Here is a 27,221-nt window from a genome sequence, read left to right on the forward strand (position 1 = left end):
CCTTGTTGATGCCAGAGGTCAGGGGAGAATGGGCAGACTGGTTCGAGCTGATAGAAAGGCAACAGTGACTCAAATCGCCACCCGTTACAACCAAGGTAGGCAGAAGAGCATCTCTGAACGCATAGTACGTCGAACTTTGAGGCAGATGGGCTACAGCAGCCGAAGACCACACCGGGTGCCACTCGTTTCAGCTAAGAGCAGGAAACTGAGGCTACAATTTGCACAAGCTCATCGAAATTGGACAGTAGAAGATTGGAAAAAACGTTGCCTGGTCTGATGAGTCTCGATTTCTGCTGCAACATTCGGATGGTAGGGTCAGAATTTGCCGTCAACAACATGAAAGCATGGATCCATCCTGACTTGTATCAACGGTTCAGGCTGGTGGTGGTGGTGTCATGGTGTGGGGAATATTTTCTTGGCACTCTTTGGGCCCTTTGGTACCAATTGAGCATCGTTGCAACCCCACAGCCTACCTGAGTATTGTTGCTGACCATGTCCATCCCTTTATGAGCACAATGTACCCAACATCTGATGGCTGCTTTCACCATGTCATAAAGCTGGAATCATCTCAGACTGGTTTCTTTTACATGACAATGAGTTCACTGTACTCAAATGGCCTCCAGAGTCACCAGATCTCAATCCAATAGAACATCTTTGGGATGTGGTGGAACGGGAGATTCGCATCATGGATGTGCAGCCGACATATCTGCGGCAACTGTGTGATTCCATCATGTCAATATGGACCAAAATCTCTGAGGAATGCTTCCAGCACCTTGTTGAATCTATGCCATGAAGAACTGAGGCAGTTCTGAAGGCAAAAGGGGGTCCAACCCGTTACTAGCATGGTGTACCTAATAAAGTGGCCGGTGAGTGTATAAATAGTGTATATATATAAAAAATGTACTAGCTGTAGATACGGGCGTTGCCCGGGATAGTAAATAACTGCTCTTAGCTATAACAAAATAGAATTGGTTAACAAAAAAATATTATATATCTATCTATGTATCTTTCTCTCCCTGTCTGTCACTTACTCACTCTCCCTGCCTGTTTCTCACTCACTGGCTGTCTCTCTGTGTCTCACTCACACTCCCTGTCTGTCTCCCTATTACTCACTCTTCCTGTTTCTCTGTCACCACACTGTCCCAGTCTGTCTCCCTGTCACTCACTCTCCCTGTCTGTCACTCACACTCCCTGTCAGTCACTCACACTGCCTGTCTGTCCCTCTGTCACTCACACTCCCTGTCTGTCTCTCTGTCACAAAGTAGAAGCTAGTAGCAGCCCAAAGATGAGGTGTGCAAGAGGAGGTGGGATGGGAAGATAGAGAGGGACGGAAGAACGGCCTTAATAAATGCCGCCGTACATTCGGTCCCTCTGCAGTGTGGGCCCTGATGCTGTTGTTACACCCCAACATGGAGATCTGTGTATCCATACATTTGTCTGATTTTAAATAGCAGCACGACTTTGACAAATGCATTAATATTCCAGGATTGTAGATAGACCTGGAGTACTCTGGTACACTGCTGTACAGAGCCCCTACCCTATGAGTGTTATAAGTCACTTTTGGGTGACTGTTTTTAGCTATTTACTACATATGCTAAGAGTCACTGGTATATCAGGCCATTTGAATTTTACGTTGTTACTCAGGACAGAGGGGAGGTACTGTGCCCATGTGAAAATATGTCACACACCAGTGCACCAGACTGCTCCAAATCCAGCTACAATCCTGGAATGGAAATGCATTTCTTAACAGTCATTCTACCATTAATTCACTTGAAGGTATGGTGAAATGGATCTCCAAAGTCAATACAGCACAGATTGTAGAATGTTAAATCTGCATGTAATGATTGTGCTTTAGTTACAAGTCTTGTTTTACCCTGTGCAACATTACTATAAGCCAAATAGGATTCTTCTTCTTGAGGAGTAGACAATTCTGGTGTAGTTGATACCAATACAATATAATACCAATACAATATAAAGATAGTAGCCATGCTCTTTGCTAATTAACTTTTCATATTTTCACCACCACTCCCAGTCCACTTTTTGTCCATCTCTGTTAATAGTAGGCAGCGAGAATCTGTCCAACCCTGAAAGGGTTTATGAATAGTCATATGGGATTGTGTGACAGGCTTCCCGCACTTCATGGCTGAATGCACAGAATCCTCACGTTTATTACAGCGCTGGGAATTCATGTGAGGAGATGGGGAAAACATTGCAGTGACGGCACACTGGGTTTATTGTGATTGATGAGAAGGCAGATGGCAGAAGACCAGAACTTCGCTTCAACATGAATAATAAATCTTGATGAGGGTGGGAGAACCAAGAGTCTCTAAGGAGAGAGGCACTTATGCTCATTGGGATGGTAGATGCAAACCTGGAGCCTTAAAGGGGCATTCCTATGAAGACAAGATTCTTAAATATACTTAGAATAACAAAATAACGCATTCTCTAATTCACTGTTATTAACAAAAATACAGTCCTGGTGTCTACAATTTTGGTTGTCCCTGGACACGACCATAAGTCTTCTCACTATGGTCGGATTCTTATTATGAATAGCATCTCTTGTCTCTGTTGCAGTACTGTCTGCCTCCTGCCTCCCCCCCCATGCTTTACCAGACCAGCTGAGACACAGGCACTTCTTGCCAGCAAGCAGAAGTGTGCAGAGACTTGCTCTACCAGCTACAGACAGATTAGGTCTTTATAGCAGAGTTGACTGTGTGTTTTATTGATTGGGTGAGGGAGCAGAGCTGAGAGTGTTGTTGTGTTTTATATCCATCTCATGGATCTCATCATCTCTCATCTCTACTCTGTCTGATCTCTCTTTTCTATATGTCAAATACTAGTAGAATGTTCAGAAGCTAAATAAAAGTGTAAATAAACCCTGAACCATGATCAACTTAGCACATTGACAGCACACAGCATTCCATTGCATAGAAGTATCATAATTAGAGATGGGTGAATTTGTTGAAATTCGGTTCAACCCAATTCGCCAAATTTTTGAAAAAATTTGATTCGAAATTCTGATTCGAGTCCTTAGCGTGTTGTAGAACATTGTGGCATTCTTCAATATGCATAGGGTGCATGGTTTGGTCTTCAAACAATGCTATGTTTTAGTAGGACACGCACGTGACAGCCGCTGGTCGCTTCACTCTTCAATTCCATGGGCACTTACAGAGGCCAACTTCACCAAATAAGTGAAGTGGGAACGCAGCCTGACAAGGTAACATCTGTGCCAGCTCGAAAGGACTGAGCTGAGGGCCAAGATCCCACTATAACATCAAAGAGTGCACTCTTTTTACACTGACATCAAATGATTCCATAGAGCGTGGATACATGTAAAAAGCCCCCAAAAACTGTGCAGAGAGTGTCGGCAGTAATTTTGCATTGACATCACTGATCATTTTGCCCTTCATTTCATCCGTCAGTGTCCACTTTCAACCGGTCAATAATCCATCATCAGTATTGCTAAAGCCAAAAACAAACAGGAGTGGATCCAAAACAGAGATGACCAGTAAATGGGATATTTGCATGATATCAGGCTTTTCATTACTTCTGAGGGGGAAAACTAAACATAGCGGCAACGTCATAGAGCGGTGGAGGGTGAAAACAGCATTATGGAAATCAAAGGGTGTTCCAGGGAGACAGCAGTCAGTTGGCAGCAGAATACATAGGCCACAGAGTGGCACAATGACAAATTATGGAGGTGGCGGAAACATGGTAGGCCACGGAGTGGCACAATAACAGAGCGTGGAGCTGGCAGCGGCAGCAGCAGCAGGAGGCCACAGAGTGGCACAAAGACAGTGTGGAGGTGGCAGCAACCTGGTAGGCCACAGAGTGGCAGAATGACAGTGTGGAGGTGGCGGCAACATGGTAAGCCACAGAGTGGCAGAATGATAGAGTGTGGAAGTTGAATCAGCAGAAGCAGCAGGAGCCCACATGTGGCAGCAACATGGGCAGCAGGGGCCCAAAGAGTGTCGCAATGATAGAGTGTGGAGGTGGCGGCAACCTGGTAAGCCACAGTGCGGGACAATGATAGAGTGTGGAGGTGCTGGCAACAGCAGCAGCAGGAATCCAGAGAGTAGCACAACATTAGAGTGTGGAGGGGGTGGCAACCTGGTAAGCCACAGAGTGGCACAATGATAGATTGTGGAGGTGGCAGCAGCAGCAGGAGCCCACAGAGTGTCACAATGACAAAGTGTGGTGGTGGCAGCAACCTGTTAGGCCACAGAGTGGCACAATGATACAGTGTGGAGGTGGCGGCAACCTGGTAAGCCACAGAGTGGCACAATGATGAGTGTGGAGATGGTGGCAGCAGCAGCAGGAGCCCACAGAGTGGCACAATGTTAGAGTGTGGAGTTGGAGGCAGCAGCAGCAGGAGCCCATAGAGTGGCCCAATGACATATTATGCAGATGCTGGACAATTCCAGTCCCTGGTAAAGATGGTAGGATGCAGATGGAGCAACTTGCAGCAGATTTTGGGCATCAGGCAGGTGGCAGCATCAGAATAGTGGCTAAGGCAGATAGTTAGAATCCAGATTAATTTCTCAATGTTTGGGGGAGGCGTCATGGCTGATCTAATCTGATGCATGAGGCATTGGTGTGTTGAAATCCTGGCCGATCCAAGCCTGATTCATCTTCAGAAAGGTCAGTCTCTCAACATTACAGGTGGACAAGCGGGTTCTCCTTGAGGTAACGATGGCCCCCGCCGCACTGAACACCCGCTCTGATACCACACCACTGGCTGGGCAGGACAGCTCCTCTACTGCAAACTCCGCAAGTTGTGGCCACGCATCAAGTTTGGCTGCCCAGTAGTCCAGGGGATCCTCTACCTGGGGTGGTAAAGAGCAGTCCAGGTAGGGCACCACCTGCTGGTGCAGGGTCTGTTCCATGTCTGCTGCTGCTGCTGGTGGCGGCTTCCCTCCTCACTAGACGGGTGAAGGAAGTTGCTCATTATGACTCCAGACTTAAGCTGCTGCTGATGGAGCTGCTACTGCTCCTACCCCCCCCCCCCCATCTCCCCTCAGCAGCCGTGGCAGTTGTAAGTGAGCGACCACAGCCCTCGGTCAGACCTGACAGAGGATGGCCAATGGCGCACAAAGGCAGCGGGCAACTGTCCTTTCAGTATTTTTCTATAGTATGCCAGTTGTTACTCCCTCTCAGCAGCTTGAAAAAAGTCACCCATTTTTGACCAGTAGCGAGTGTCCAAGAGGGTGGAGAGCCAAAACTCATCCTAATGCCGGATGTTGACTATTCGGCTGTCACTAGTTAGGCAAAGCAGCATGTTGTGGGCCATCTGTGCAAGTGGCTCTGAGGGACTCCCGGCCTCCATCTCCACTGTATACTGCCACGGTGCTTCTGGTCATCTGCCTCATCTTCTACCTCCTCCTGATGCTCCTGCTCCTCCTCTCTTGTCACCGGAATGGAAAAAACACTGATTTCACTTGTGCTCCAATGTCCTCATCCTCCTCCAGTTCTGCCCCCACTAGACTCATGTGGCCATGAGATGTAGTCTTCACTTCTCCAGTGCCCTGACCAGACAGATTTTGCAGCATGAGTTCCAGTACATGAAGCAGTGGAATGACGTTATGACGGGGCCTCTTCAAAGGACCTGAGCAAACTACAGTTACACAGGGGAGTACTCCAGTCCGCTTGCATCATCAAAAATCATTCATGGCTTTTCTCTGTTCATATAGGCAGTCTAACATATTTAGGCTGGAATTCCAACAGGTGGAAACATTGCATATCACACTATGTTGGGGAAGGCCGTTCTGACACTGGAGGATGGTGTGGTATGATGGAGCAGCACTTAGACTTGTGGAGGCTAGGTGGTGGTGGAGAAGGAGGCGGTGGACACTATGCAGAAGCAGCAGTTTGACAATGTTGAGGAGAAAGCGGCGTCTCTTGTTCAAGTTGTTGGTGTGGCTGGGCAGGAAGCACATTCACCCAGTGGGCCGTAAAGGACATGTACTGGCCCTGAACTTGGTTACAGCTCCACACCTCCGTGCTGCCGTGCACCTTGGAAGAAAAAGATAAGCTCAAGGACTGGCCCACCTTCTGTTCTACCTATTTGTGAAGAGCTAGCACAGCCTTTTTGGAAAAAAATTGCGGCTTGGAACTCTCCACCTCTGTTCAGCTCAAGCCATTAGTTCTCTGAAGGGTGCAGTGTACACGACTTGGAAAGGGAGGGACTGCAGTACCAACAACTTGGACAAGAGCACGTTCAGCTTCTGCACCTTAGGATGGCTGAACGCATAGAGTTGCCTCTTTCAACGACTGCTGGCGCCATGCATAGCGAGGAGCAGGAGCATCTGCACCAGGAGATGATGTCAAAGACAAACAGCTCCCTTCAGCAGAGGTGCTGGAGTCGTGACTGGCTGAAATAGCATGTGTGCCAGTAGTAGCTGCTGCTGTTGCTGCGGCAGCAGGATGGACCTCCACATCTGTTCAATGTTTCTCCCAGGCCATTGGATGGTGACGCTGCATGTGTTGACACAGGGCGTTGTGCCAACGTTAGCTCCCTTGCCACGCTTCACTTTCTGCCTGCAGATTCTACATATACACACACTGGGCTCCTCTGGTGTCTTAACAAAAAAAACTGCCACACCGCCAAGGTGGTGATTTTACTGCCAACACTCTGCACTACTAGCGACACTGCCTTGCTGAGCCCCTGTACCACTACTTACTTGGACCTGCGAAGCAAAGTTTGTACCCCACGGCCATTTGGCTCCTGTCCTCGCACTTCTGCCTCCCTGCTGACTCCCGGCCACAGCAGCGACTTGCTGCCTGCTCCATTGTCATTTTGCGTTTCCCTGTCACTGCTATTCTCCTCAATGGTGTTAGTATGCACAGCCTGCCTACTGCACGAAGCAGCGGATGTCTGCCCCACCTCTTCACTGCCAAGCAGCTGCTGACTGTCCTCAAACACTTCTTCCTCGCTGCATAGTGGCACTGAGCCCACACCCCCTAGTAGCTCTCTGACTGAAGGAATTGAACAGGACAGAGGCTGGTTGAGGACAGGTGATGACCTGGGCCTTGCCAACTAGTTGTTGTATCTGACTCTTGGCTGGGGTTGTCAGGTGTTATATTTGAGGAATTGGGTGACCTAGTCAACCAATCAACAACCTTTGGGTTTTTGAACAACACACTGCCGCTAGATGACAACGGCAGTTTGGCCTCACAGAGTCACCCCTGTTGCGACGTCCCCTTACTGTGCTGCGACCTGTGCCTGCTCCACCTGCCACCTTTCTGTCTGACATGGTGTTAATCAACCAAGTGGATTTGACACGTATTTCTTGCTCTCAACTTTAGTAACAAAAAAGTATTGGAATTTGCGTTATACAGATACTCCACAATGGACACCCTGTAATAGGAGTGAAAATCACTCTATAAGCTACATGGATTTGACACGTATTTCTTGCTCTCAACTTTAGCAACAAAAAGGTATGGGAATTTGCGTTATACAGATACCCCACAATGGACACCCTATTTTGGAGCGAAAAATCACTCTATAAACTATGTGGATTCGACACGTATTCTTTGCTCCCAACTGTAGCAACAAAAAGTATTGGAATTTGCGTTATACAAATACCCCACAACGGACACCCTGTGATTGGACCGAAAATCACTCTATAAACTATGTGGATTTCACATGTATTTCTTGTTCTCAACTTTAGCAACAAAAAAGTATTGGAATTTGCGTTATACAGATACCCCACAACTGACACCCTGTAATTGGAGCGAAAATCACTCTATAAACCGAGTGGATTTGAAACTTATTTCTTGCTTTCAACTTTAGCAACAAAAAAGTATTGGAATTTGCGTTATACAGATACCCCACAATGGACACGCTGTAATTGGAGCGAAAATCACTCTATAAACTACGCCGATTTGACACTTATTTCTTGCTCTCAACTTTAGCAGCAAAAACTATTGTAATCTGCGTTATACAGATGCCCCAAAACGCACACCCTGGGAGAGGAGCAGAAATTGCTACAGCAGCTGTGTGAATATGACACAGATTTCTTCCTATTCGCTACAGTAACGAAAAGGAACTGCTATTTAGGGTATACAGATCCTCGTGAATGGACACCCTGGGAGAGAAACAGAAATCACTACAGCAGGTGTGTGGATATGAAACAGATTTCTTCCTAGTGGCTTCAGTAACAAAAAATAACTGCTATTTGGGGTGTACAGATCCCCCTAAATCCACACCTCGGGATTGGAGCAGAAATTGTACAGCACAGTACAGTAAAAGCAGCTGGACTCTACAGACAGCACATGCAGTGTGAAATGCTGAGATTGCAAATGGCTGACAGTTTTTATAGGACTGTGACATCACATAGGTCAGCCGGTTGCTGATTGGCTTACAGGTCTGCAGGTGTCATCGGGGGTGTTCCTTTCTCCTTCCCAGAGTTCTCTGCCTCATGTAACACATTGTGGCAAATTTACTTACCCGGTCCATTCGCGTTCCTGCGGCGGCTTCTCGGACGAGCGTTCGGGTCTTCCGCCGATTCATGAAGGTCCTGCGCCCGATGTCCACCAGGTGTCGCTGCTGCGCCGAGGTCCGCCGAGTTGTGTCGGAGTTCACTGATCTCTTCCTGGTGCATGTAAGTATGGCCACCAATTTTTTTTTTAAATGCGGCGCTTTTTCCAAATCCGTCGGGTTTTCGTTCGACCACGCCCCCCGATTTCCATCACGTGCATGCCAGCGCCGATGCGCCACAATCCGATCGCGTGCGCCAAAAACCCGGGGCAATTCAGGGAAAATCGGAAATATTCGGGTAACACGTCGGGAAAACGCGAATCGGGCCCTTAGTAAATGACCCCCAGTGTGCTAGAAAAGCGTGGGGGGGAATCTTCGATCCCACAAATCAGTGTAAACTTTGGATTCATAACGAATCGATTTTTCTGTGTAATTTGTAACGAAAATTTGATTAAAAAATACTGGGGTGCATTTATCATTGACTTTGATTTTGAAGTGTCTGTGCCACAAAATTTGTCCTTTTCCGACACTCAGGCCTTTTCTTTTTTTGGGCACAAACTTCAAATCCCAACATTTTGCCTGGGCTTCTAGTGTCCCCAACACTGTTTTTGGTGCACAATTAGAGCTGCAAAAAGCTGATCTATGGAGTTCAATTTCACCTTCATGCATGTGGAGACAGTTGCGCCCATTCATTAACCGCCACAATCTATCATCCCAGTGTGCACCAAAAACATGGACTTTGTACCAAAATTGATTAATGCTTTACATTGAGTCCTGTTGCAGCTGCTGTTCCAGCACTGGTGCTAACACCCTGGATTGGATAAGTTTAGATCCTGGGCGTTTAAATCCGAAGACACCGCAGTCATACACGGATCACAATGTCTAAGGGGCTTTAGAGCACAGGGGCTCTAAAAAAAGTTAGATTACAAAAAGCAAAAGCACACACATTTTGGTTCTACCACCCACACAAGTAAAAATCTACAAGTCTTCACGCCAAACAGTTTTCATTGTGCAAATGCAGTACTTTAAATGAATAAATTATTTGTTATTGCTGTATTTGTAGAGACCCAGAGGAAAAAAGTTTCTATATTAAATGCATGTTAAATGCAACCAAATTTTATTAGTAAAATTACAGATTTGCATAAAATTGCTGATTTTGAAATATACTGTATAGAAAGGGTTAATAAAAGTATGTCAGTGGAATATGTGATGCCCTCAATTGTACTATTAAAAAACTACAAGTTGTGCAATCAAAACCCCATACCGGTATAATGACCATTATGATGAGTGCACCTGAACCTCAATGTTCAGGTTCGCACCAAACATTGTGGCATCGGGTTCACCGATTGCAGGTGTTATCCTTTACATGCAGCCGGCAAAGGAGCCCACTGCATGACGCCACTATTTTGGCAGCAATCATGATGCTCCATGTGACGTTGTTGAGAGCGACAATCACAGCCAATATGGCAGCGCATGTGTCATATTCCATGGTGCCTTGCGCAGAATTTTTCGGGGATTGTTGAAGTTTACATGCATGGGGAAAAACAACATAGAAATGCTTGTACTGTTGTATAACTGCAATTTTCAAAGATATGATTAGTTAGTGGGGTTAGTTTATCTTACAGATTCTTTGTAAAGCAACATAGAGGTAAAGTAATCTAACAGTCATGATGAAAGCAGAGAGGAGACCGTACGGCAGGGAAATGTGTGCCCCTGAAAGTCTGCGCTTCTTTTTCGGACAAATCAGGTACCGGGAGCAAGAAGGGATAAAAAGGGTTTTTGTTGAGTGTCGCTTTAAAGGTACTGGGTAAGTATTACAGACTAGAACAAATTATTAAAATAAATAAGACTGCAAATTTCACACAGCATAACATAACCAACATGTTAAAAATATTATTTCAATACTACAATGTGACATAATTGAGGACAAATACGCACTCCTGTGTCAGTTTATATAGACCTCTCCTGCTTCATTAACTACTGACCTGGTGGTTTATAGTTACCAAGTGTTGTGACTTTGTTGCTATAGGACACAGAGGAATATTTAGAGAACATTTCTGTAAGTTCACTCTCTGCAGAGCAGAGCAGATACAGGTGTAACCATCAATGTAACACGTGGTCCCAGGATAAATTGTCTGTGAACTGTTACTAAACTCTCCATGTGCACTTTACTATTCCAGGCAAGTTCTATCACTTGACTTTTTTATCCTCCTATCAATCCTGTCTCACTACAGGAGCATAGAGCAATGATTAGAGCTGTACTGATCCTGCATGGGTTGAAAATATGTATATATATATATATATATATATATATATATATATATACACTCACCGGCCACTTTATTAGGTACACCTGTCCAACTGCTCGTTAACACTTAATTTCTAATCAGCCAATCACATGGCGGCAACTCAGTGCATTTAGGCATGTAGACATGGTCAAGACAATCTCCTGCAGTTCAAACCGAGTATCAGTATGGGAAAGAAAGGTGATTTGAGTGCCTTTGAACATGGCATGGTTGTTGGTGCCAGAAGGGCTGGTCTGAGTATTTCAGAAACTGCTGATCTACTGGGATTTTCACGCACAACCATCTCTAGGGTTTACAGAGAACTGTCCGAAAAAGAAAAAACATCCAGTGAGCGGCAGTTCTGTGGGCGGAAATGCCTTGTTGATGCCAGAGGTCAGAGGAGAATGGGCAGATTGGTTCGAGCTGATAGAAAAGCAACAGTGACTCAAATCGCCACCCGTTACAACCAAGGTAGGCAGAAGAGCATCTCTTCACAGTATGTTGAACTTTGAGGCAGATGGGCTACAGCAGCAGAAGACCACACTGGGTGCCACTCGTTTCAGCTAAGAACAGGAAACCGAGGCTACAATTTGCACAAGCTCACCAAAATTGGACAGTAGAAGATTGGAAAAACGTTGCCTGGTCAGATGAGTCTCGATTTCTGCTGCGATATTCGGATGGTAGGGTCAGAATTTGGCGTCGACAACATGAAAGCAAGGATCCATCCTGCCTTGTATCAACGGTTCAGGCTGGTGGTGGTGGTGTCATGGTGTGGGGAATATTTTCTTGGCACTCTTTGGGCCCCTTGGTACCAATTGAGCATCGTTGCAACGCCACAGCCTACCTGAGAATTGTTGCTGACCATGTCCATCCCTTTATGACCACAATGTACCCAACATCTGATGGCTTCTTTCAGCAGGATAATGCGCCATGTCATAAAGCTGGAATCATCTCAGACTGGTTTCTTGAACATGACAATGAGTTCACTGTACTCAAATGGCCTCCACAGTCATCAGATCTTAATCCAATAGAGCATCTTTGGGATGTGGTGGAACGGGAGATTCGCATCATGGATGTGCAGCCGACAAATCTGCGGCAACTGTGTGATGCCATCATGTCAATATGGACCAAAATCTCTGAGGAATGCTTCCAGCACCTTGTTGAATCTATTCCACGAAGAATTGAGGCAGTTCTGAAGGCAAAAGGGGGTCCAACCCGTTACTAGCATGGTGTACCTAATAATGTGGCCGGTGAGTGTATATATATATATATATAGTAAATAACAAGGTCACTTATAACTTCTGCACTCAGTGAACAGTGTGCCTGTTTTAATACAGAGATAAATGGCAGATGATGATAAACATAAATTAGGTAGCGGTCCCACCTTCTTGTGACATTTGCGCTATGCGGTCTACACCAGGAATGCCGAGTCACACCTCAGCCTCTAATGTAAAGTCACTTACAATTATATTGTTTGTACTGTATTGCGTCCAGGGCCATAATAGCCTTTAAACACCCCTTGCCTAGAGCGTCCAGTTATTGAGCAGGATATTTTTTCATTTATTTTTTCTATTTCTATACTTGGCCAGAGACTGATCTATTATAAACTAAAGCAGTTTTATACTTTAGCCTTAGTTAACATTGACCAAATATTATTTTAATTGTTAGAAACAAGGGAGTCATCATAATTGTCAAGTATAAGTGGACGCTAAATAGTGATGTGTCCAGGAAAGTGGTGGCTCTATACAGGGGGCTTATTGTATCTAATTCTCCATGTATTGACTTCATGCAGTTTGCACAATTATGCAGCAGACAATATAAATAGACATAACTTATGTATAACCAAAATATAATGCCTTTTGCTGAACAAACAGGACTTTGTCTTATTAAGTTTACGCGAAAAGACAAAATCTCCAAAATTAGTTTATTTTGTTCTATCGATTGCCTATCACATAAAACAGTTCTCTAACTTTTCCAACTGTCCACAGATGAGTCCACAGATTAGTATATTCCTTTTGGGAAACACATAGTGGTTTGACTAATATCTCAGGGCTGTTTCTAAGTATTTTGTTGTACAGGGCGAATCTAAAAAAATGCCTCCCCCCACCTCCAGGGTTATTAAAATAAAAATAATGCACCCCAATTTTTAGCATTAACAGCCACTCACAAATTAAAAATATCAGAGACATGCATTTATGCATGGATTATAGTGTATGCCACTCCATCCCACTAAGTTACCTTAGACATTGCTTCCCCCATATAGTGTTCCCGTTTTAATTAAAATGTACTTTCAAATTATAATATTGTGCCTGTTATGTATTATTATTATAGTGGTTAACATATATATACTTCATCAGAGCAAAGCTACAAGAACCGAGCTTCATAGAGAAACACAGTACCAGGACCAATTCCAGTGCTCCGGTCACTGCCCCAAGTATACAGTTATCCAGAACATTACTCCCCTCCCCCAGCATAAAGGAAGCCAGCACACTGCAGCCCCCACAAGTTGACATGTAACCCCATCATGTATCCAAACCAGAACAGTCCCCTTTAATAACAGTAATAATTCAAAACCAATACATGGTATGGCCAGAAAGAGGGGACAGCTATGGGGACTCCGGTCTCCTGTACATACGCGAACCTCTTTCTGGCCATATTTGAAGATAAATACATTTTCTCTGAGACGAACCCCTTTTTGAGATATATACAGACATACAAACGTTATGTGGACGATGTCTTTATGGTATGGAGAGGAACGGAGCAGCAGTTTAAAGATATGGTCCAATATCTTAACACTCACAATGCCATGAACATAGCATAGGAGGCACTCCTAGAAAAGAATGGAATCCTTGAGACAGAAGTGTTTAGAAAAAGTACAGCTAAGAACGCCCTCCTACATTTCCAGAGTTACCATCCTGGATACGTTAAGAGAGCCGTTCCATACGGCCAGTTTGTACGAGTGTCCCGCATTAACAGTACAGAACAGGGTTTTCTCACACAGTCCCAAGAGCTGAAAACCAGCCTCTTAGCAAGAGACTACCCGGAGATAATCATAGAAGAAGCTTTTGAGAGAGCTAAAAGGAATAGGGAAATAATACGTAGTGGCAACAGAGCCCGCAAAAAACAAAGAGGCAAAATAGATAATGAAAGATTTGTTTTCTCCTTTAATTTCACACCCCAGGCCGAACTGGTTAAATCGGTTATTAGGTCAAACTGGCACATAATAGAAGCAGATAGAGAACTTACTGAAGTAGCAGCCAGGGGCCCCCTAATAACATTCCGAAGGGGGAGAACTATTAAGTCGGAGTTAGTCAGGAGTGCGTTTAACCCCACCACTGATAACTGGCTAGAGACGAGTAGCCCTAAGGGCAACTACCCTTGCGGTAGTTGTAGCTATTGCACACAGTTTATAAAGGCTAAAGAGATAAACTGCGGAGGCCAGATGGTGAAATTGAAACATCTCATAACATGTAAGACTGATTATGTGGTTTATGTGATCTTCTGTGACTGTGGTAATTTTTACATAGGAAAAACCATTAGAAGCCTAAACAGACGGTTCTATGAACACATCAGGTCCTTGAGGACAGGTTTGGGAGCACCCAGACTAATTGAGCACATAAAAACACACCAAAATTCTGATCCTAAGATCCTAAGATTCGCAGGTCTAGAACGAGTACCTGTTTTGAGAGGAGGTGGCGACAGACAGCGCCTCCTATTACAAAAAGAGGGTAAATGGATTCTGCGCACAGGAGCCTTAGGCCCCCTGGGACTCAATGACAAATTAGACATGAGTGTATTTATTTAATATGGTCCAGAATATGTGTTTTTACGCCCACTAAAGGTAACAAAATATATGTACCTACAATCCCTATCCCTAACTAAAAAGAAACTAAGTTAAGAAACATCACCAATTGCAACATTATGTATAATATGTAATTCCACTGCGTATTTGTATACACAGCTATTTTTTTCCCCAATACGAGACATAACTTTAAGATTCTGGGGCAAAAATTAGCACTGGTTCCCATGTCCATCCTGACATGAGGTACTAATGGTAAACAGTTTTTAAATACAGGCCGTTTTTTTCCTGCTACCCACTCAGCCCCTCTCCCCAAATATATTTCAAGCACATGCCGCTCTATACTCCCTTTTTTTACTAATGCCGTTAGATTGTTTCAGCTGTAACCACAGCAACACTTTCTACCCCTCAGTCGTGCGCCTATTCCGGCGCAGCCTGCGACTGGTCCCCGCCTCTCCGGCTGACGTCTCTGGGGGGGCGTGTCATGTGACAGCTGACCCGTGGCGATGACGATGCGCGGCGCCAGATACGGGGCGGCTGTGCGCAGCACGCCCCGTCCATATCAGTGTTGGTTGGATGAGAGCGGATCACAGCGCATCCTAGCTACCGGTAAGTGCATTTGACTTGCGGGGTATATTTAATGAATAAAGGCATTGATCTCTACATTTACTGGGAATAACCAATAGAATCCACTTCCTGTTTCAGGGGGCGTGGTTAGCAGGTTTAAATGCCCGCTATGTTTTACATGTGTGTGAACAGACAAGCCAGATGAAGCGCCGAGCGCGCGAAACAGCTGTCTTATTTGTCATGTTTTGAGTCCCTGCGTCCTCCCCTCCCCTTGACCTGTAACGACACTTCTTGTTTTTTTGTGAGTATGTGCAACATCCCCCACCGGGGCCTAGCCTTTTCTTGGGGCCTGGAGACAGCCTGGGCCCGCAGTACCTGAGTGGCTGGCGGTTGCGGCCTAAGCACGCTTGTGTCACGGTGCTTGATATGGGGAACCGGAGGGCTGTCCTAAAGCCTGGCAGGTCTCCAGCAGGGTGGTGTTGGCAAGAAATGATGAGTGAGAGGCTGCTACAGCGGATCTCCCTGGGGCAACCCTTTGGTGTCTAGAGTATTAGTCTCTGTGTGGTGGACAGGGTGCCCGTGATGGTGACAGCCGGAGTAGCAGGGACCAGACGGAGGCAGAGGTTGAACAGAAACACTTACAGTTCTTTATTGGAACCGACAGGAACATCAGCAACGTGCCTTTAACAAGATGGTGGAGTACTGGAGAGGTATTTGGAGGGAGCCACAGGATGTAGATCACCAGCCTGGATGCAGATGGCAGGCTGGGAGGTAGCTGTGTCCTAGTAGGATGCTTCAGCTTTCTCCTGGGTTGCTTCAGGTATCACCCTTGAAGGTAGGATGATACCCCTTTCCTCACTAACTAGCTATTAGTTCCACTCTTCAGGCAGGGGCTAGGCTCTTCCTGCTCTGGTCTGGTGTGCTAGCTGTACAGACTCCGAAGAGTCTGTACTGGAGAGACTCCAGTCTGCTTCTGAGCTACTGCTCAGCTAACTACTCCTCTAGAACATTCCTGGCCAGGGGTTTTATTATCTCCCCTTGGTCAGGTGGTGGTTGCTCCTCCAATTACCTCTCAGCTTACATTGGATAGAATGCAATACAAGTGATTGGACGACAGATCTTGCATCATACAAAACAATTAACTCCTGCCTTACCAGGCAGGATCTACCACTGCAATGTTCCCCTGTGTCCTATAAGGACTATGTAGTGTGATGTAGTGACATGCTGTGGGGCTGACTAGACCCTACACAGGCTGCAAGCTACATGGTGGGACGTATTCGCAACCACTCCTCCGCCTTGCATCGGCGAGGGTGTTGCATATGCACAAATAAATTTGCATTGGATGGAGACAACGCGGTGAGTGCCATTCCTTTCTTATCTTTCTACATTTTGTATGCCCTCACGCTAGGAATTTAGAGCACCACAGCGCTCCCATCAACTGTTCCACGTTCCAATACCCATTTGTCTTATACTGGGACTCTCTGATAGAGATCGTATTGAAATATATAGACCAGCACCTTAGCCTATCTGACGTACTTCCAGTAGTGCCACCCAGTTTTTCACGTTCTATAAGTACAAGAATTCAAGACCAAGATACAAAATAATATATACGAATATACACTCACCGGCCACTTTATTAGGTACACCTGTCCAACTGCTCGTTAACACTTAATTTCTAATCAGCCAATCACATCGTGGCAACTCAGTGCATTTAGGCATGTAGACATGATCAAGACAATCTCCTGCAGTTCAAACCGAGCATCAGTATGGGGAAGAAAGGTGATTTGAGTGCCTATGAACGTGGCATGGTTGTTGGTGCCAGAAGGGCTGGTCTGAGTATTTCAGAAACTGCTGATCTACTGGGATTTTCACGCACAACCATCTCTAGGGTTTACAGAGAATGGTCCGAAAAAGAAAAAACATCCAGTGAGCGGCAGTTCTGTGGGCGGAAATACCTTGTTGATGCCAGAGGTCAGAGTAGAATGGGCAGACTGGTTCGAGCTGATAGAAAGGCAACAGTGACTCAAAAAACGTTGCCTGGTCTGATGAGTCTCGATTTCTGCTGCAACATTCGGATGGTAGGGTCAGAATTTGGCATCAACAACATGAAAGCAAGGATCCATCCTGCCTTGTATCAACAGTTCAGGCTGGTGGTGGTGGTGTCATGTTGTGTGGAATATTTTCTTGGCACTCTTTGGGCCCCTTGGTACCAATTGAGCATCGTTGCAATGCCACAGCCTACCTGAGTATTGTTGCTGACCATGTCCATTCCTTTATGACCACAATGTACCCAACATCAACAAAAAGCTGGAATCATCTCAGACTGGTTTCTTGAACATGACAATGAGTTCACTGTACTCAAATGGCCACCACAGTCACCAGATCTCAATCCAATAGAGCATCTTTGGGATGTGGTGGAACAGGAGATTCGCATCATGGCTGTGCAGCCGACAAATCTGCGGCAATTGTGTGATGCCATCATGTCAATATGGACCAAAATCTCTGAGGAATGCTTCCAGCACCTTGTTGAATCTATGCCTTGAAGAATTGAGGCAGTTCTGAAGGCAAAAGGGGGTCCAACCCGTTACTCGCATGGTGTACCTAATAAAGTGGCCGGTGAGTGTATATATATTCCAGACAGCCTTATGGGCATGTAGGCCAGAAACCAACTTAACATACACCGCCCACTGTGACTAAACAATAAAGTAAAGCAAGGAACCAGAACATAGGGAGGGAGGGAGAGAAGCAAGTACCCAGAAAGAGGGTGAGTGCCCTCTGCAGAAGACTTTTATTACCTATGCTTGCCACTGGTACCACCCACAAGATAGTGGTACCGCCCACAAGATAGCCCAGCCCCTGGTCACGTATCATATCACAAAGGTGGGGGCTAGAATTAAAACAAGTGCTCTTAGAAGGGACGTCATCTAAATTTTTGCCTACATTTGCCCATCTTTCCACCAGTCTATACAGCCGTGGGCCATCATGTCACCCACTAAGTACTCACCTTTCGGCACTCCCCGTGGCTTCTCTTCTATCTTCTGCAGTAGCCTGACCCAGCTGAGTGCCCTCAGCCCGCATGCACACTATGAAGACACAAGGCGTTATGTCGTGTGCTCGTAGGCATGGAGCTGGGTCATGCTACTGCTGAAGATAGAAGCGGAGCCATGGGGAGCGCGGGAAGGTGAGTACTTTTTTTCCCTTACCCCCTCGGTGCGCCCCGTGGAAGAAATGATGCTTGTATTATAGCACATTATGCTATTAGGCTTCTTGTAAGTCATGCATTGATGCCTTTCAAGATAGCAATGAGGAAAAGTTTCCATTATGAGGAAAAGTTACATATTTCCTTTCCAAAATCCCCATTGAGCATGGCCTTTAAGGAACCTGAAAAGGCAAGAATTCTGAGGCGCTGCTTAGGAATCTGAAATTTTTCCTGCGCATCTAGTCTCCAACACGTTTTTGGCGTAAATTTTAGGGGCACACTTAGAGCTGCAAAAACCTGGTGTACAGAGTTCTATGTCACCCTCATGAATGGGGAGACAGTTCTAAACCTTTCGGGTCGTCATTAACATCTTGCAACACAATTTAACATCCCAGTGAAAATTATAACGTGATTCGTGTGGCAAAAACACGGACCCTGTGCCAAAATGTATAAATGCCCCACCATATGTCTGATCTGCAACACAAAAGCACATACACAACTTCAGACATATTGGGGTACATTTACTACGGGTAAGTAAATCTGCCCCATTGACCCATTTTCATTGACTATACCTCATTCTTTCAATGCTGCTCAATGATAATGAAAGCTGCAAACAGTCCTGGACTGATCCAAAATATCCAATTTTGAAAACCAAAGATAGAGATTAAAACACTTGTAGCGACTGTAACGACTGTAGTTCGCAAGATCCATAATCAGGAAGTCTTTTCCGAGAATAAGCCGCCATTCAGACTTTATCAATTATCCATCCTTTCTCCTCTACAAACCTTTGGCTAGAATCCTTTCGGTTTTTTTTTCAGTTTGAGGAAATTCATACAACCATAGTGTAGCCTCACATTTAAGAAGTTAAAATGTGCATATAAAATCCATCAAACCACACGAACAACAACCATCAGGCCCCAAAAGCAGCCTTTTAGGTGAAATCCAGGGTTGGGCACGGATGGCTGGTGTCCTGGTTTGATGGAATTTATATGTGTATTTAAACTTTTCAAATGTGAGTACACTACAATAAATCTACCTAAGAATTTGATGAAACAGGCTAAGCTATATTTGTATGAATTTCCTCTGCAGAAAAACAAAGGGATTCTAGCCAAAGTTTTGGAAAGGAGAATGGAAAGCGGCTGAAGTCTGAATGGTGGCTTATTCTCAGAAAATACTTTCTTATTGTTTTATGAAGTTTTGTAGCATGCAAAGAAAAAGTGTTTTCATCTCTATCTACCATTTTCACTGACGGTTTCACTCATTTATGTAAATGGTTCTTTGAAAACAAAGGATCGTACCTGGGCTGATTCTCAGACAAGAATTTGAATCCATAAGTGTCTACATACAAGTGCAAGTCACCTAACTCCAGGTAAGCTAAGGTGAAGGCACTGGTCATAGTACTCATAGAACTGTGCTGCAGATTAAGAATTACAGCTCAGCAATGTAGGAAAAAAGTTGTGATGCATAATTTGTCTATGTGTATGTAAACATGGCTGCCTGATGCTGAAGAAGTCATCACATCTGATGGACGGAATGTGCTGACCCAGGGGCCGTTAACACAATATGGTTACACATCTGGTCGGCCGCTTCCTCCTCTTCTGATGTAATTGCCGAGAACGGTATCAACATAGAATTGATTTTTTTCTTTGCTTCCATTATGCTCTGCTAATTGCCGATCTCACCAAGGGGAGATTTTAAGAGCTGTCTGATTATCAAATCCTCCCATTAATAAGCCTGAGCCGGATCTGTCATGTCACAGGTAAAAATGCAAATGTTTGTACGTCTGCTGCTGACAACCATTGTACCGTATCCCAACTTCTTATTATACAGTCTGCAGACAATCCGTGTTATTTCCTTCCATTACAGTCAGGATTTGAAAAGGTCTGCAGTCTCCATTTAAAAATATGTCAGTCTCATCTCTGCCATGATTGATGTTGTATAAATTGCGGCTGCGATTACCTCGTTCGGACAAGCGGGAGGCGATTCCATTCCAGAATAACCACTCATTATCACAGTCAATATTAATAGATGCAGGAAAAATGTTTGCAAAATTTGCTCAAATATCTGGATAGTTGGATAATAAACTGGGGCAGAACTCTGCAAGCAAACTCCGGAGAACCAGCATACAGATGAAACATGAATAAACTTAGCTTATGCAGAGTCCTGATTGGCAAGATATGACAGAAAAAAATCCCCTGCTCCCCTTAACCCTGTGTAATTATGTGTCATTATTATGTGTCAGAATATTGTGTCATTCTGGTATCTGGAAAAAATTGTTACCATCCCCTATAAAGGGAACTTGTCACCACAATTTTTCATATACAGCTAGTGACATAGATATTGTCACAGATCTCTATTAACTGGCACCCTTCTTTTAGCTAAAAATAGTTTCCCTTACATCCACATAAGTCAACTTCATATTATATTCCCTGGCATCAAAGAAGGCTTGTCATCTGGCCCCTCTCACCTACTATTCTCCATGTCCCATTATCACAGGATCTTTAGTCTCCTAACATTAGCAGACTTCATCATGCATAAAGTGGTGATGGGAATTACGGATATTTTTAGTGAGCTGGCTCATTAGGCTCCACTGACTAAGAAGAGACGGCTCTTCCACTTCCACTCTACCACTTTTAATCCGATTCTATTGGGGTAAAAAGGGCGTGGTGAGCCAGTTAGGGGAATGGTCAGACTTCTACTTTTCCCCATCCTCCATGGAATTCGACTCCTCCCCATCCTCTAAACAGGCTGCTGTGATTTCATGTGATTTGGTACATAAACATGAGTGTAAATGACTCACATCAGGTGAGTTGCATATAAGTTTACAAACTGCTTTTTGTAACATTGCAGCATGGAAAGGAACTATTTAACTAAAAAATATCACTGGTTATGGGGATAAAACATTTATTTAATTATTAAAGGTTGGGCTTGATGGACTTGCGTCTTTTTCCAGTCTTATATACTTTGATACTATTTAGGGATAAGGGCAGTGCTTTTAAAACATCGTTTTTAATGAAGTATTTATTTTGCAGGGATTAAAGGTAATCTACCACTTTAGCAAAGTAACAAACATCCACACATACTCACATGTCTTCCTCTTCATCTTGATCCTAGTGCTTGTCTTCGCTAGTCTTGACATGCCTTGATTTCCTAGAAAAGAGAGCCGGGAGTGCAGGGACAAGATGTCCAGCTCACCATTCTGCACATTATGCACGCCCTCACCACCTCCCTCTCCCATCCTAATAGAGGGTGGTGATGTTATGTGAGAGATGTGAATGATTCCTCCCTCTTCAAAGGACGTGCGTAATAAGCCGCCTGGGCATTGGACATCTTGTTCCTGCGTTTCGGGCTGCTTTTTATAAGTCTCTTATCCATGTGATCTCAGCATGTCAATCTTAGCAAAGATTGAGGAGGAGGACATCTGAGTATGTGTAGGTGTTTGTTACTTTGGTAAAGCGGTAGATTTGTTTTAATTTCCTTTAAGGGCTTGTTTGCAGGGCTGTACTCTATAAAATAGGGAAACATTTTAGCAAATCTGCAGTTATGCAGAAATATAAGGTCAGGGCCAGTTAGTAGCCTTTAAGGTGTACATGTTCCAATTCAGGATGTTCCCATTGTTGTATCAAGATTATTGAGAAACCTTACAGCTGGCGCCTCCAACCTGTGTCACTGCAACAGAGGTGCTCAAGTGTTGAGAGCTGTACTGCCATAGCTTAAGAGATCACTACAATATAATAATAGTGTCTGGATCTGGTTCATTTTCAGCCCTTTGATGTCCTAGGAGAAGAAGATCTGCTTTATTGAAAAAGATTATCTCCATTTCCAGGTGACAACCCAGAGCACCACATTGCAAATAACCCTTCTATTATACCATAATGAGTTCTAAAACAAACAGAGGAAAATTCAAAAAAAATATATTACAGAAACAAATTAACTAAAAATCCTCTCTGTTAACTAATGACAATGGACTGACATATTGTAATCTTCAAGTTTTCAATCTAATTGACATTATGTGGTTATACATAAATTAAGCTTTCTTAATTCTGTTCTTTACTTATACTTAACTGACCACAAATTACATCACCATGTTTTCATTTCCAGTTATATACAATGTTGTATTCAGTGTTTTACCAATTTTCTATTATTGTTGAGCAGTATATTGAGGGAGGATTGTATATGTTACACCAGAAACACTCAAAGTGTTTATTACTCCAACAGGATAAGTAATGTATGTAGACAGTGGCCCACAGTTACTAAAGGCCTTGTGCCAGTCTAGTGCCAGACTTTGCACAATCTTTATAGTGAAAACTGCTTGCACAGGAATTTAAGTAGTGGCTGCTCCACATTTGTGTTGCATGCGACCATTTTGTGTCGCATACCAAATTTCTGCACTGAAGAGGGGGTTCCGCCTCCAGATTTAACATGCAAAGTCCAATAGAACTGTGTAGTATGGCCCTTGTTAAAGGTGCACATAAAAAGTGCAGAGGGCACCAGATTCATTAAGAACGGGCACCAGAAATCCGGAATCTGGCACCCTCTGCAGACAAACTGCACATAGTGCAGCAAATGTGCCCCTGTGACTCCACCAGCAGAACAGTGAGTGCAGCTCTGCAGTATAATAAAGTATTTCATTTTGACTACATGCAAACTACTGTGTGCAATATCTGGGCCACAAACAACAGGCCATGTACTATTGTTGGTGTTGGTTGGTGCTCACCTCCATCCTACAGGACATTTTGCTCTGGAATGTGTCTGGACCCCGACAATTGATACTTGAACCAAAGAAATATGATTTACTCCAGCACTGGATATCTTCTGTCTCTAGTCTTAGTCATGACGGCTATGACTAAGAGTGTCCAGAACACTCCAAAGGTGTAGGATTTTTTTCCTGCTGATGAACACGGTGATGCCACATATGTTATTTGCTTCTACCTAGGAATATGACCTGTTCCATATTTCACAGCACGTTTCGGTAGCCGTATCTCAAACCACTGTGACCGTGCATAATAGAAGTCAGTGGAGGTCATGAGCTAGCTGCAATTTGTGCGGCTAGCACATGGACCAAAATGCGGTAGAGTGCGTGAGGCCTTTGGCTCAGTATAAGATAAGTAACATAATGTAAGTAAACAATGACTATACCGTCAGAATAGTCAGTGCAGCTCTGGCGTATAGTCAATATGTAACTTCGAGTCAGCACAGATAAGTCATGTAATGTATCTAGACAGTGAAACCTCCAGCAGAATATTGAGCTCAGCTCTGGGGCATAATAAAGGTTGTAACTCAGAATAAGTACAAGGTAAATAATGGGGCAGATTTATCAAGCAGTCTGAAAGTCAGAATATTTCCAATTGCCCATGGCAACCAATCACAGCTCCCCTTTAAAATATTCATGAGCACTGGTGAAATGAAAGCTGACTTTCAGACTGCTTGATAAATCTGCCCCAATGTGCTGTATGTACACAGTGACTTCACCAAGAGAATAGTGAGTGCAGCTCTGGAGTATAATTAAGGATCAGTACAGGATAAGTAATGTAATGAGTATATATACAATGACTCCACCACTAGAATAGTGAGTGCAGCTCTAGAGTATAACACAGGATGTAACTCAGAATCCGTACAAAATAAGTAATGTAATGTTTTTACAGTTCCAACAGAATAATGAGTGCAGTTCTAGAGCCTAATACGGGATTACACTTTTCTTACTGATCCATTGTTATGTTATTTTAATAACTTTTCTCTCTCTCTCTTTTTTTCACATTTTATTTTTGCTTAAGGAAACCACTCCATAAAGATGAAAATGGTACAACGCGGGCTGCTGAATATGCAATGACCCTTGAAACAGCCTAGAAACATGTACCAAGCATCGTGGCCACCCAATTCCTCCTTATGTGCACCTTTCAGAAGGTGTTGAACTTTTGCTTTGGAGGGGAGTATAAAAGAGAAGTTCTGTATGAAGAGCTAGACACAGATGATCAGTGCTGGTTTGGGTGAAGTGAATATGTGAAGTTTAAAAACTCACCCAAAGCATTGAGAAGAAAAACTCACAATGACACTCTTACTGCATGAGTCTGCTCCCCATACTTACTGCCCATATAGGGCTCTGGAACTGGCAGCGAGGTCCAACGCAAGGCAGAAGTGGACAGCATCACCTGCATGCACAGGATTTTCATACCCTGGAATACAAACCTTATTTTATTTTATTATGGGACAGGCCCAAAATGTAAAAAATATTCTCAAAATTGCATGCACTTAATATTAAGGAAACACAGAAGCAGAGTAACTACTATGCAATAACCCAAAGCTGCAAGGCGAGAACCTACAATAGGGACAGTGCATTATTTAACTATTGGGGAAGATACAAGTTGTCCAATGCTTTGTAGTGAGGAAGTGCTTTCCAAGAGGGAAATGCCTTCCACTGACCAGTGGCATGACCGCTTGGGGTATCGTAGGAGAATTACATACAGTTCATGGACAGCAGGTACATTGTTGCAAATGCTAATATTCTAAGGTTCTTGTCTAGCACTATCTGCCATATTCTTACAAAAAATGCAGAAAAAGATTCTCTGATTAACCATATGAGAATACCCTACATATTACCGATAGACTCAATTCAACTGGCCGTTGCTGGAGTTAGCGTTTCATTGAAGTTATTTTGGTGCTTTGAAATATACAGAGTTTACCTAATTGTCCTTTTAGGTATTTAATTCCATTGCAGAAATGGATGATGCATCTTATATGTAAAGGTTAACACAATAGTGTAATGTGTGCAGCCAATCAGATTTCATTTTGTAAAACTTGTCTACAGGTTACATAAAAATTTGCACACTCATAATATTGTAGTAAATCCGCAGCATTAAGTGCCGTGGGCCATCACTCATCTGTTTTGGGATTGCAGAACATTATTATTATTATTATTAGTAGTAGTAGATCTATTTTGAATCAAATTTTGGTTGATCGCAATTTTGTTGTCCCATCGATGAGTCACAGTGGTGTAAGCACCGCACACCTTCACCTTCCATAGGTGGAAACTTGTGCAGTGTAATTCTCCAGAGGAATTGTGTTGTTAGCCAACAAAGAAATTAGATGACGGTCATGGAAAAGGGTAAGCAAATAATAAAACCTTTACTCTGGATGTCAATAACCAGCACCACAAAGGGATCCAAGTTCCTCTGTAAATGCTACTGCACAGATCAATGATCAATTAGCTCCATCTTTACCATCATAAAACTTTGCTCAATGTTCCTAGGCCTACATGTCCCTATGTCTACCACCATTACAAACATTGCCCCCATATACTACAATCTATTCTCTGTGAACCATCAGTACACAAAGTTTAACTCCCCCCAAAAATCAATATAACTCTATTGAGACCAGATACTTGTAACAACTCTCACAGAATTATATTATTGTGAATATTATTCATTGTGGAATTAGGTGGACTACAATTAAAACCTCACAAACCCCTTTTATACAGATATTATATATACTGTTTGAGCTTTCATATTCCTTTCCATTTAGCCTCGCTATAGCCAGCCCCTGCCCCGCAGCCTGAAGTGATGTCCCCTTAATAAATGTGACTTATTATCCTGTGTCATGAATGACTATTCATTTTCATGTATTCCGCAATCTTCACAGCTTAGCGCAGCACGTGATACAGTGAAAAGACTGTTTTAATATGCGTGGATCCTGGTAGGGTTATTCACTATACTCAGTCATAATAAAATATATTGAACTTATACACGGACTTTGTAATCATTTTTAACTGGAAGGGAAACTTTTTACATGTATTTCTTTTTATCTATTATATTTACTGGAAGAGTCATGCAGTGGAGCAGCACATTTCCATATACTGCGTCATTATTTCTTCTACCTTCATCCCTCTTTTCAGGAGCATCCTGGACATATTAATAATGGTTATAGTATATTTTTAGAGCGCCATCATATACCACAGTGCATTACAGTGCTGGGGTACATATACTAATATTACAGAGTAATAAATAGTCATCAGATATAGCAATAAGAGGGAGGGCCCTGCAATAAGAGCTTACAATCTATTAGGAACAAAGGGTAACCCAGGAGGTAAGTGCTTGCACAATGTTCCAGTCTTTAAATAAATAAATGGCATGAATCCAGGGAATCCAGGGCGCATAGGTATGCAGAGTAACCTGTATAATGATATCAAGTCTTAAGGTATGTTATAAAGGAGATGAGAAACATTGGCGGTTAGTGAAATGTGATAGACCTGCCTAAGGTCTATTGGGGTAGGTTTGCACTTTGGAATTGTGGTATTTATCTGATGCAGGGCATTGTAGAGCATTGGTGCAGCTCAAGCGAAGTCCCGGAGACACGAGTGGGTAGTTTGGATTGTAGAAGAGAATAATCTAAAATTGTTGACAGACCGAAGAGTATGGGTAGTGCAGTAGACTGAGAGGAGAGGTAGGGAAGTCCAGTACTTTGTAGAGCCTAGTGGATAAAGGTGGTTACCTAAAAATGTGGCACTCCATAAGAAGAAAAAATGGGCATCAAAAATGACACTACACATTCAGTGGAGTAGGTGGACTTGCTTTCTGTTAGGCCCTACAGCACTACTGATTTCTATAAAGTTTGTCGAAAGGTGAAGTATGTTTTAAGTCTTCATTATTCCAGCAGGTTGATTAGAACTGCATGTTTACCAGGAGCTTTACTTTTGTACTTAATATATAAAATTCACTTATTTATGTTAATGGAACACAAGTGAAGCAAAAACACTTCTCCAACTCTCTACGTCTTCTGCTGAAAATCGCACAGCAGCAAAAAGTATCAACTGATGCAATATTTCTGGCAGGCAGGGGGGGTGTCAGGGAGGCAGGTCGCAAGTGCTTCTGGGGGCCTGTAATAGTCAGAGCCCCTGAA

At 43.7% G+C, this 27,221-nt stretch overlaps 1 protein-coding gene across 4 annotated transcripts in view; it reads left to right on the top strand.

Annotated features, from left to right (window-relative positions):
- The window catches only part of PRIMA1 (proline rich membrane anchor 1), a 70,305-nt gene extending 44,240 nt beyond the window's left edge, over positions 1 to 26,065 (top strand). For 2 of the 4 annotated variants that reach the window (XM_072116297.1, XM_072116298.1), the window contains exons 5-6: positions 22,095 to 22,155; positions 24,104 to 26,065. In XM_072116297.1, the coding sequence (XP_071972398.1) occupies positions 22,095 to 22,110 (16 nt within the window). In that variant the 3' untranslated portion in view covers positions 22,111 to 22,155; positions 24,104 to 26,065. The remainder of the gene's footprint in view (positions 1 to 22,094; positions 22,156 to 24,103) is intronic. The other 2 variants (XM_072116295.1, XM_072116296.1) reach the window with 1 other exon arrangement.
- The last annotated feature ends 1,156 nt before the right edge of the window (positions 26,066 to 27,221 follow it).

Source organism: Engystomops pustulosus, chromosome 7, assembly GCF_040894005.1.
Source record: "Engystomops pustulosus chromosome 7, aEngPut4.maternal, whole genome shotgun sequence".
Taxonomy (NCBI): Eukaryota; Metazoa; Chordata; class Amphibia; order Anura; family Leptodactylidae; genus Engystomops; species Engystomops pustulosus.